At 44.1% G+C, this 12,900-nt stretch overlaps 1 protein-coding gene across 1 annotated transcript in view; it reads right to left on the reverse strand.

The window, feature by feature from the left end:
- The window catches only part of adam19a (ADAM metallopeptidase domain 19a), a 145,928-nt gene that overhangs the window by 117,488 nt on the left and 15,540 nt on the right, over positions 1-12,900 (reverse strand). Inside the window, exon 2 of the mRNA XM_068587854.1 lies at positions 8,395-8,474. Coding sequence (XP_068443955.1) covers positions 8,395-8,474 — 80 coding nt within the window. The remainder of the gene's footprint in view (positions 1-8,394; positions 8,475-12,900) is intronic.

Raw genomic sequence — 12,900 nt, forward strand, 5'->3', positions numbered from 1 at the left:
AATGTGAAACACTGAAAACGGCATTTTATAAGAACTCAAATCAATTATCAAAAGTGTGAATGTATTGTCCAGCGACGGAGCATTCAAAGCAGTGCAAACTGCAGTGAAGACAGGTCTTGTGTTTCAACGTGTGAATAAAACTGCAATAAGTTTGCATTCTTCTGGAGGATTCACTGGTTTCATAGTGACTATTGCAGCTGTAAATGTGATCACCAGAAATTGAATTTCATTCCTCTCCAATGTACTTTGGCGGAGACAGACATCTTAAAAACATAGACGAATATTGAGTGCTAGTTGAGTTAAATGGGAATGAGATGTTTTGTAGATTGGGTGAACCAAAGCAAAAAGGGGATGTTGCTGATGAAACGTAAACAACACGAGTGGAGTTCCGCTGACTTCTGCAATCTGTGAGTCGCAGTGTGCGTCTCCTCTCACCGCTGTAACTGTTGTGACAGCAGATGTCTGTACTATGAAACAGGAAACACATCTGCTGGCTGTTTGCGGCTGATAAACACTGACAGAAATATTGCGGCAGACAAATTCATGTAAACAGAGCCGTTTAAAATCTTGCTCCAGGTTGTGTCTGAACACTTTGGGAGTCCTCAGGCCGGCCTGTAGCTTCCTTTGAGGTCAGCTGCTCTGTATTCTTTGTATGTTTGTATTCTAATGTTAAACAATGCTTTAAATAAACACATCTCACAATTTATCTTGCTAAATAAAAATGCAGAGCTTTACTTTATGAGTCTGTAGTTCCCTAATTATTTCTTGACGGTTTTCTGGAAATAACTATTTGATCTGGTACTTACTGTAGAGAAAAAGGGAAAGTTGGATTGAGTCCATAATACGATTTTCAGAGGAATTTCTTTGGATGAACTCCTTCATTTAATTAATATTTGCAGAAAATATAATTGAGCGTGTATGTGGATTGGGGGGAATTTGAACATGATAGTTTGAGGTTCATTTATTGTCATTGTATATCACAGGGTTGCTCATGAAATGCAGTTCAAGTCCCTTAATGCTACAGAAGAAAAGTTAACGGGTGACAGATCATCAGTCTCTTATCTACTGTTGCGTCATGTTTCATCCATCCCACTTTCTTAAGACATCCACCAAGGTGCAGGCTGGGTAGCGGAGCTACTCCAGCTCCAAGCAGCCCAGCTGTTGCAGTCTTCCCTCTTTTGCTCGGTGGTGCTTGGTTCGGCTGGCTGCTCAGAGGATGCATTGGGACAAAAGGCCAATCCACATAAAACCAATCCCCGGCTTTTATTCCCCATGTTGATGATGTCACAGGCCACACATACTGGCTCCGGTAACAAAGTGAAGTTCATGAGAGCTACAGCTCGCCACGTCTCATCACCAGTCACCCCAATCCAGCCTGGCAACAGCCTTGGTCCCATGTGACGTGTAAAGGCTTCGGCTAACACTTAACTACCATGAAAGAAGACACTGAGGAAAACAATGTGTTCGCCAATGTTGAGGCGAGCGCTCGGATCTAAGTGTGTACAAAGATATGAGCACAAAGTTTCAATTAAAATGTATCGCTCTGAGGTGAAACCTGAAACCGTGGCACACAGCAAAGGAGGGCTTGGCGAGAATACAGATAGCCGCTTATTGCTGACTTCGCCCAATGCACACAAAAAGCAGAAAGGCAGGGGAGCGTTGCAATGCCAGATGTAGACAAAGGAGGGAGGGAACAGCAGAGAACAGTGGAGCAGCCTCTCTCCGTCAGCGGCGGGCAGGACAAAGAGATGAGCAGCATCCACGACGGGCAAACATGTCATTTGGTTCTGTCTACACGTTGATAAGCCCGCTTTTGTTTTCACGACAGCGTGTTTGGAAATCGGGAAGATAAAAAAAAAAAACATAAAAACAAGTGTCAGTCTTTCTTTCTGAATGCAGTTTTGACGATGGAAAGAATCATGAAATAGAACAAAAGTATATATTTGGACCAAAAAAACACAAATATCTTCAAACGGTTGTTTTTGTTCAGTTCTCCTGGAACAAAGCTCCAGCTCATGAACGTGTTGGTCAGGTGCAAGAGGAGCAGGAAGTGTGGGAGGCTGTCCAGAAACACCTCAGCACCGTGGAGACGTGGGATGTCCGTTTCCTCCCCTCAGTACCGTGTGTCTTTGTGACAGCAGCAAGCTGAGACAGCTCTGTTTCTGTCTTTGTTCAAAGACACTAAAGGCAGGAGCGCTTTAACTTCTGCTGATTTTGTGGAGCAGTATTGTCTGTACGCCAATGGCAAAATAAGGCGTTTGATCTTCTTCTTTCATTAACTGTTACAAACGTCACAGTGAAGAAAAGCAATCTGCAGAACAGCGTTACATGGATCTGTTCCAGCTAGGCCGGACCGCTGCGCTGACGGGGCAGGATATATGGCGGCTGTTTATTGCTAATCGCTGCAAAAGCAAAAGAATAACGGGAGCAAGTGGAACTTTTAGATCCCCGATCCCGTCTTTTCTGACACTGATGATAACTGCACTTTATCACTGATGATCCAAATGTGCAGATACAGATATCTTTTGTTGTTTCTTTGATGATAGCAGCTAATTATAGTCACAGTCCGTAAACCATTAAAAATATTAAATATTATTCTTTACTTTGTTTTTTTTTCTCGCATTAAAACAAATTTAAATGATTAGGGATTAAAAGATTGTATTTTTATGGATCAAAACAAATTGTGTCTTTAGTAGTTTTAATGATGCATTATAAGCTGCTTGGAGCTTGTGTAAAATAATAATTAATCTCCAATATCTATTTTCTATTCATGTGAAAACATCTCTTTCAAACAACTGCATTTATTCAAGTTGCTCACAAACACTACATTTTATATGAGAACATTTGAACACATCTTGATGCCGTTATACTTTACCTTGGCCATATCCTTATTTTCACTGTGCAGAGCCTGAACGCATCATAATGTTACTGAACAGTTAGCCTCTAGCGGTGCTGCTAAATCTCCGCCTGTCAGTTTCAACACAGGTTTGTTGTTCACATTGGAACCTTATCAGAGCTCTTCATGTTTGTACTGAATGGGTGAAGAACCTCGGACACGCTGGTGGATTGCTCCGCCCATCGGTCCTGGGATGTCTTAGAATAGGCAATAAGGGGCTTGTACACATGAATGTGGATTTGACCTAGTTTAGGCTGCTGCCACTAAGACCTGGACCTGGATCAGCAGCAGAAGACTGCTGGACTGACTGCTGGATAGTTGTCCTTCATCATCACTGCATGAGGCAGACATATCCCCAAGGGAAACATTGAGGTGGGATCTGTAAAAAGCTCCACGCTCAAGAAGGAAAAGCATTTTGAGAAAAGGCAACTCGAGATTCCACATCCATGACGAGTGAAGGCTAAATAGTGTAATGATGAGTCACGTGGACATGTTTCCAAGTTGTTTCTATTAATTCCACACTTATTTTGGTCATGAAAAAGGAGAAAGGAGAAGTGACGACCGAATAGAAATATGAAACACAGCCAAGGAACAAATGTGTGCTGGAACACATATGGCTAGGAGTATTTCCCATGAACTTACATATCATTTCCCATCACAATAGGTAGCTATGAAATAACAAAAAAACTGTGGAAAAAAAGACATCCAAAGGTTAAGATTATCAGAGACCTAAGCTGAGTTGCGATGTATATTAGTTTTATGGAAATAAGGATGTCAGCTTCACGGCTCTTTCATCTGGCAACAATCCATAGCTGAGTGTGCACACCTCCGTGTGTCTGATCAACCTACGGCTGGATGCTGGCTGGCTAATATCAAGTCAAAATCATGCTCATTGATTGGTAAATAGACCAACGTCAACACAGCCGTCTCATGAAAGCCTTGAACTTCTTTTTAAGATGTAAATGGGCTGGACTTCAATGGGCATCTTTCTAAAAGCATATCAGGTGAATTCTAGTGGGTATCATCAGTGTAACTGTGTAATGTGCATGTGAGAGCTCCTTTGCATAAACGCTATTGTATTTATAGCACACACACACAAACACACACAGGTGTGGATCCATGTGTGTGCACTCCCTAATCTCTGGGGTGAATGTCATCGCCATATCCAGTGTGCTCGCGAGGTGAGAGATGATCTAATCACCAGGGAGACGGAAAGCAGAGGTGCGGGGTGGGCGGGAACACGCCGCAGAGCTCCGAGCACACAGAGAGATGAAAAACGAGGCGGAGGAGGACAGAGGCCGCGGTGAGTCTTTGAACTCACCCGGCAAATAATTGAAGGACAAGAGACGGAGTATAAAGCTACAACAACAAACGGTGATGGATGGAGCCTCTGACATCGAGCCGCTTCCTCCGTGGATGAAAAAAAATGAGCAGAAGGCAAAGGCGAGCAGATGTGCACTTAATGACTCTGTCACACCTTTTTGATGATTTCCTTTCTGGACGTGCAATTAGTAAGATAAACCCCCCACCGCTGGTGCGTCGGGGTCGAGTCTCCCACCTCTTCTATCTGTCAAAAAATCCCTGAACCATTCCAGTCACGCGGCCAATAACCTCCACGCCAGCGCTCACATTCTGGGCCGTGTGGGACACAACGATGGGGGGCGACGAGGTGTCCTGTTTACGCTACAGAAGTGTTTAACCAAAAGGTCAACTGTATCTGACTTCGTCACACATAATAAGCACTGACACACACATGCAGGAGAAGAACCTCCTGCTCTTCATCAGCGTCAGTCACCTCTCAGTATAAAACCTCTGTTGTTCTCCCTGTGAGTTTGATTAGATGTACTTCCTCCCAAGTCCCCTTGGTCCTTTCACATCGCCCGACCACCGGTCCCCCGCCGCCACGGTGAGCGCGAGCATTTAAATGGCAGCTGCTACTATTGTCTAATGATGGAGGAGGACTTCGAAGACTTACTATTGAAACGAAAACGTCGACAAAACGCGCAATAATCGCATTGCATAAATGACAGCGATAGCCATCAGAAACACATGGGCTCATATTGGTCATAAAGGAATGGGAATGAAGGAGTAAAGAGACATCGAGACGTCAAACAAATGACCTGCTTTGTTGAGACTTTCTGTCTATCAATCTCCTCCGCTGGGTTTCAGCACTCAGGACAGCGCTGGGCTCTCTCTCTCTCTCTCTCTCTCTCTCTCTCTCTCTCTCTCTCTCTCTCTCTCTCTCTCTCTCTCTCTCTCTCTCTCTCTCTCCCTCTCTCTCTCTCTCACACACACACACACACACACACACACACAAACACACACACAAACACTATTCGCCTGAGAATAACTCATAATAATTCATGTGCACGATGAATAATGTGAGATTACCATTCCTTATTTCATGGTCTATTTGGGATTTTTGGGGGAGTGCATTAATAACGATGCATTCGAATACGGTTTTGTACGGTTAAAGCTTCCAAGCATTTTGATCATTGGCCTGGGCGAGTATCAGCCGGTCTATCTGTGGTCACCACTGTGTAGTCTCACTCAATGCCACACCAACAGCACTACCTGGCAGGTAATAGCCTATCAGTGCTGGAGAATACCGAGCAGGAGGCGGGCAGAGGCTGCAGATACGCTGAGGTCGTCATTAGACATCACAGTCCTCCAAGATGAGTAACGCTCTGCTCTTAACAGCAGTCACAAGACTTGAGGAGGGAGAGACGTGGACCAGATTATCATCATCTCTCTGGGTAGATGCACTACAGTAAAGGTCCAACACTGCAAACTAAGAGTGGTACTTCTAATGCACATGTTTATTGATTCCAAATATAGGAACAAATTAGTGGTTGCAAATGATGTGAATGTCACAGCCCTAGAAATATGCATGTGAGCCTCATAAATTTCTGTAATTTCTGTAAAACAAAAGATGACCCCCACTCTCTCCTGTCCTGGTGCTAATCCTCCTCTGACGCCGGCACCAAGCCTCGATACCCCTCGTTAGCTGGCGATTAGCGCCAGGACTGGTATGCAGATGCGTGCGTGGGTCTTAATCACTCTGCGTGGTTATTGCTCTCAGCAGGGTTCCACTTTCCCTTCATCATGAGCATTAAGATGCACAAGAGGCAGCCAGACGCCTACGGTGATCACCGTCAATTACATGGTGGCCGGGGGCGGGGGCGGGGATGGGGGGGCTGTCGGTGGATCATCAACAGGCTGGATGTGCTGCCATAGTTGCATGCTTTCAGGTCTGCGCTCCGACCTATTGCGCAAGCCGTTTCCTTTATGGGCCAGGGTGGTGGGTTGGGGGGATCTATTGCGAGGGGAGGGTTTGTTTGTCTCTGTCAGTGAAGGCGTAGCTGGTCCTGACGGCCCGCCACTGATATCACAAAGTGTTAGCTTTTTCTTTCTTTTTTTTTGACTGTGACAAATTTAATTAAAAGTTGTGATGATTCAATATGTAAGCACCCCCACGCCCTCACCCCTCTCTCCCTTCGCTCCGAGGAGGAGAGGGGGTTGCTGCGATCACAGCTGGTCCGGTGGCCAACACCACGATGACCGTCACTGATAAAACCAGAAAACTAATTTGTCCGACAGCCCGATATCCTGCAAACAAATCCGTTGTTCAGAATACACACTTCTACTGGAACGAACAGAAGCACATGGCCATAAATCATGCAGGAGGCGACCTGGCCTACTCTGACGGGTTTCTTACGAGAGATACAGGGATTGCAGTTTTATCCGCGCCCAGGTCGGGTCATAAAAAATATGACTAATAGCAGATGGGATGCGGGTGGATGAAATAATACATCGTTAATGGAGGAAAATATTCATTACATTCTATAAAATGGGATCACAGCAAAAGCAGAGCTGAGAGACGCTGAGCACATGGTGGCACTAAAAGTTGAGTTCTCTTTCCTCAAGTTCAGAACGACATTCAGTACAGCTGAAACGTCCCTTACGTCGCCTCTGTCTTGGCCAGAAAGTGGCTCTTGAACACACCACAAAGACTACGCTGATCGCCACCTGACGCGTGTAAGGCCCATGATGATGATCACTCCCAGGGTTGCACTGCACTTGTATGACATGACGCCTCCGCGTTATTCAGACTCAATAAACAGAGTTTTTTTGTGAATTGTTCATCTTTTTGGAATATGCTGTGCCAAGTTAAAACCGTCTGTTCTTTTGACTGCTGGTGCAACATTGGCGAGGAACTGCTTATCATTTTTCTAAAGGGCACGTAGTGTTTAATGTGCTTGTCCTCCCACCTGTGCACTGTGTATGTGTGCGCGTGTGTGTGCGTGCGTGTGCGTGCGCGCATGTGTGTGTGTGTGTGTGTGTGTGTGTGTGTGTGTGTGTGTGTGTGTGTGTGTGTGTGTGTGTGTGTGTGTGTGTGTGTGTGGACCAGTGAGGAGGCTGTGGATGAGGAGACACTCTGTAGGCTGAAAATGAGGGCGGTGAAAAGCCTCCACAGTAATAATAATATCCTCCAGACATCATTTGTTTGTCCATAAACCCAGACCCCAGACAGTGACTAACCAAAGGGGGCGTTCACAAGCATTCCCTAGTGTCTATTCCTAAAGGAGCCCCGAGATAAGAAAATAGTTTGAACTTTTGGAACGCTACAGCTGGCAATGTAGGTCGTGTGATAAGGAACAACCAATCAGAGCGGGCAGATATCCTTTCTTTCTACCATGAATAATTTCCTTGGGTAAATAAATGAATACATGGAGAAGTTCATCATCAGTGCAGGTCTACCGGGAGCTTTGCTATCCGCTCCACAGGATGTTTTAGCAACTTCACGCCGCTGTACAAAGTCGCATTGACACCCTGTTGAAAGGTCAGCCAGTCAGACGAATCCAGCTGTAAAGCTGCTGTGAGAAATGTATGGTGCTGGAAATCCATGTATCTCTGTTAAGTTCAGTCAGTGAGGCTAACTGCTAAAATCATCATCATCATCATCATCATCATCATCATCACAGTACGCAGGTTAGTAGCAGCAAGCATGACAGTAGTGTATCCCTCGCAAGCCTCTTGGATAAATCGATGAAAGCAGTACGACTGACGCTTCAAATCATGGGAACTGCCCTAAAAATGTTGTGATGATTCAACACGTGAGTTCCCGAAGCCGTTGAGGGTCTGAGACACGGTGTACTTACATTGTTGTATTATGTGAGCATATGTATGGATGGACCCTTTTGATTTATTTGGCCCCCACGACATTCCCACAACTGCATGTTGGGTCCAGTCCCCGGTGAGGCTCCGGCATATGGAAACATGACTGTGTTGCCAGCTTTGTGCAACCCTTTCATCTTGACAGATGTAATACGCCCTGCTGGCTCTTGGGGCCACTCTGCCTGTTACCAGCCAGATATATCGAAGCAATTACAAACAGTTAAACTGACTGGCCGGAGGCGAGGCCATGGTGGCGTCAAGTAGCTTTTCATGTCAGGGACACGAAGATCGGGAAAGAAAAGGTTGATAAGACGTCTGACCTGAGTGGAGGTCCCGGCCTCCCTCTTGCTCCGGCCTTGAGAGAGCCACTGTGCCGTCACCGCCCGGCCAGCTCGCAGCCCTGCAGGACACAAAGCAGGACGAAGAAATGAGTCACTGGAACATCACATGAGAGGTCAATGCAGACATTAAGAGACAGAGCGGACTTATCAGCCTAGTGTCGTGAGGAAAAGAAGGTGGACAGTTACAATATAGAATATTATATATTCACATGTTATTAATATATAATAATATGTGCCCAAGCACCAGTTTTAATATAAAAAAGGTACAAACATGGAATTACATGGGAGCTGTTACGAGGTTTTTCCCTGCAATCCTCAGGTATAAACTTCATTAATTGATGAATACGATTGGGTGGTCAATAGCATTGTCTGTCCACACAATGATAGGAAAACAAAGCTTTAGGAGAGTAAAAACTCATGTTTCAATGAGGCCAGATGCTGCCTCACACATAAAGAATGTCTCCAGTGTCTTTACAGGGAAGCACACGAGACGTATATAATCATGTGTCCATTTTTGTCGACAGAAGACAGAAATAGCATCTTATTACAGACGGAGGAATATAGAAAGTCCTCTGGTTACAAATGCATTTGGGACTTTAAGCACGGGCATCTTGTCACCACGTAGCATCGCTAACGTGCAACATGCGGTGTTCGATGGCCGATAAATACACGACAGTCATTGGACCGTTGGTCTCCTGCTTGATTTGAGTCAATGCGCCAATGCAGGTCTGCAGAATAATGGCTCCCGTTTCCACTGAGCAAGGATCTCAACAGGATGACTAGATTAGCTCCCATGAATCATGAGCCCACTCCAAATTGACAAAAACACTTCTACAGACGGCGGATTTAAAAGAGAGTGATTCATGTGTCGGCCTGGGTATGCACAACATTCTGTCACAGATAGCGGTGGAACAATGATTTATTTCACCAGGATAGTAATGACCAGAATGGAGGAGTTTTTAGAACTTTCAGCTCAACTTTGCAAAACGTTGAGCCGATATACTCCTGAAGACGGAGCACGATGCGATAACAGTGTGATGGACTTATAAAGACTGCGCTCTGTCTTTGAATTGAACGAACACACACACACGACCAAGGACAGAATAGAACAGGAAGGTTTTGTAATGATCTTTCTTTCCAGGTTCACCAAATGACTAACAAAGAAGGCTTTTAAACCAGGAGGCAACAGAAAACATCAGGGAAATGAGCAGAATATTTACTTTCCAAAAGCCACTAAAGACAATCGATGGTCCGCTAGAGAGTACGGACACGGCTATTAACCCGGCAGCATGGGGACCGTGGCAGTAGCATGAGTCTTAATTGTCCCTCTCCGGAACAATGTTTCCTGCCATCTCCGACTTCTTCTGCCACATTGGAGCCAATCAAGCGCCCACAGCCGGTGATGAGGGGCCAGACCCAGAAACATGGACCTGAAGTTCAGTCTGTGTGAAACTAAGGGTCACAACGACGGACCTGTTGGATATCGTCCCGATGGTAAAAGGTACATTATTAAGTGCAAAGAATCTGTGTATCAGAGATCAGTTGTTAAGATAAGATCAAATAAGATAATCTTTTATTGTCCCTCAGTTGGAAAATTACAGGATTACAGCGGCTTTGCTGACCGTAAATAAAGATAAAGATCAAATAATAAAAATAAACAGTAGAAAAGAAATAAAACAAAATTAAACAGTAAGGGAATATTAAATATACAGATGGAAAAAATAATAATAAGTAAGTGTGTCTAAAAGTATTGCACAATAAGTAATAATGTGTTGTTGTTTTATATTATCCTTAAAAATTCTACATGATCCAGTTACACTTGTGTAAAATAGTGAATAATGTAAAGCTAAAAAAAAAAAAACATCAAACATTTGAATATGAGTTTTAGTCCTTAAAATATTTGCTTATTTTTTGCACTCACAAGCATTGTAGTGTAGCAAGTCCAGGCATGTTGCCAAGCTCAGAGTCTGGGCTCTTGAGGTCCGCCCAAATAATCTCACACAATTTTACACTGTGATTTTTACTTGGACAAGCAGACTGGGGTGACAAAACACAGCAGACTACAGACAGGAAATGATTGGATTTTGATTTATTTGAGCCGATATGATCCAATAAAATATGCTCGGAGGCGCTTAAGGGTCAGCTCGGGATATCTCTGTTTATAACGCCTCTTCTGTAAAATAGTGGACGACCACAGATGCACTGATTGCAATTTCCTTGTCCCATTACGACCTGCCTGGAACTATAATTGAGTGGTTATTTGCATAAAAACACAGTTCATATAATTGGGAAACAATTTATTGTATTTATATTTAAATATTTGCTTTGGATAAAAAAATATCTAGTCATTAGTAGTTTAATGATGTATTATAAGCTGCTCAGAGCTAGTGTTAGGAAGATTAACAGCCCATAATTCCCTCTCTTATGTCTATTTTATATTGCTGTGAAAAGATTGCTGTGGATTTATTTGAATTTCTCGGCAAAAACTACATTTTAGAAGATTTCATTTGAACACACAGCAATAACCGTATAAGTTACATTGGCGTTTTCACGGAATGAACGCATCATAATCAAGTATGTAACCTTTGGCTCGTCTGCTGACGGCACAAAGGTAGTCAGCTAAAGTCACTGGGACGACTTCCACACTGACATGTTACTGTCAGCGCCGCTGTGCCGATCACAATGCTGCTTTACGTTCATTGACTCAGAAGTTGTAAGAATATGTCTGCATTTCACACAATTAAAGTGGCACTCGCAGTCAAGGCCGCCCAATCTGAGAGCACAAAATCAAACTCCCAGCTAAGATAGACTTCTCTCTCTCACGCTCACTGTTCAAGCTAGCGTCTAGCTGGGCTAAAAGCCCACTAAGGAAGTCCATTACACTGCTTATCATCTGTGCCCAGCAAAAGGCACCTCTGCCATGTTCTTGTCACATATGCTTCTAAAAAGCAATCAAATTCCACCAGGGCCCTAAAAGGTACCCGTCACTCTCTCTCTCTGTCGGCACTGTAATCCATTAGGCTTTGTCATTGTCAAGTATGCTTTGGGCATTGTGCAATCTGCATAGCTAAATACCGCCTATACAAAGGGAATACAGTAAGCGATGGAATCTGCTGGGTAGGTGCTCGATATCAAAAAGAAGCAACCCGAGGTGAAATTGACTTTGTGATCAGATGCTGACAGTCTTGTTTCTTCAGGTTGGGATAGATCAAATGCTTTCCCTCCGCGGCAAAGGTCACCATTTATCGCTGATAACACTGGAAGGAATCTATAAAATGTCAGCCGCACTTGGCCGGGCATTGCTACTGACGTGGGGGGGTGTGGGGCGGGGGGGGGGGGGGAGGGGGAAGCGGTGACATTTGAGGATTTCAGTGAAGGGGTAGGAAAAATAATGAGTTGAGCAGAGTGGGATGGAAAAGGAGTGGATGCCTTGGTTGCCCGTAATGCTGATCTTCCCTCCGCCCTCTGTATTGGTACGGCAAACATTGTCCATGCTGTGTTCGTAGATCCACTGCATCTCAGCGTCAACCCCAGGGACTCAACAGGTGTGGGTCGTGCGTGCAACTAGAAACATTAGCTGTTAGCTGTCGGCAGCCGGTGGGCAGCAGCGACCTGCTTGGCTGACAGCTGTCACAACCCGGCTCTTAGCCGATGACAAATTTGGCACAGACAACAGTTTGGGGGAGTAAAATAAAGTTTATTTGACTTAACGAAATGAACAGGTAACAGTATGGAGTGTGGCAGTCAGTGGCATCAGTGATATCAATATGCATGCGTGTGATATGGTGTGTAGGTGTTGTTGGTGAATACTAAGGAAACCGTATTTCGTTTCCCGGCCCAGGTGCTCTGCATCCCGCAATCACTGCACACCTGCAGTACTCAGGGGCCGTCACACACCCAACACAGCGAGGTTAGATTGAGTTACATTATGATGCATTCAAAGCTCTATTTAGTATAGCATATTCTGAGTATTAGGCGATGGTAAATTATAATATATTGTTAAATTTAGTTTGTGACAAGAACCTTAAATCAACGCAATGTTTGAAACATAAGTATATATTAAATAGAGCAGTAGTTAGTTTTAGTGTTTAGTGCAGTGCATTGATACTATAAGCTAAGACACCAGATGCATTCAGGTACAGATCAGAAACTGCAAAGGTATGAAAAAAATCTGTATTAAAAAAATCTGAAAATCTCCAACACATACTTAATCAGTTTTACTCCTGTTTCACAATAAAAATAAATCCACTGGAAACAGCAACAGAAGGTGTTGACAACCGCCACCGCCTGCCAACTGCTCATTCAATAAAAATGATTCCACATCTTGATATTTTCATTTTCTTTTTCTATTTAAAAAAGGTGGATCGCTTTATTTCACCATTTCTATTTTCCAGGAGTCAATGATAATTATTGTCATTCTGCAACGGACGGTTGCTCAACCAAAAGCAGTTGTAGCCCATTTTCCACAAAAGACAAACATAACAT

This window comes from Clinocottus analis, unplaced genomic scaffold, assembly GCF_023055335.1.
Source record: "Clinocottus analis isolate CAN_PGR_092001 unplaced genomic scaffold, fCliAna1.0.p SCAF_21, whole genome shotgun sequence".
NCBI classification, from domain to species: Eukaryota; Metazoa; Chordata; class Actinopteri; order Perciformes; family Cottidae; genus Clinocottus; species Clinocottus analis.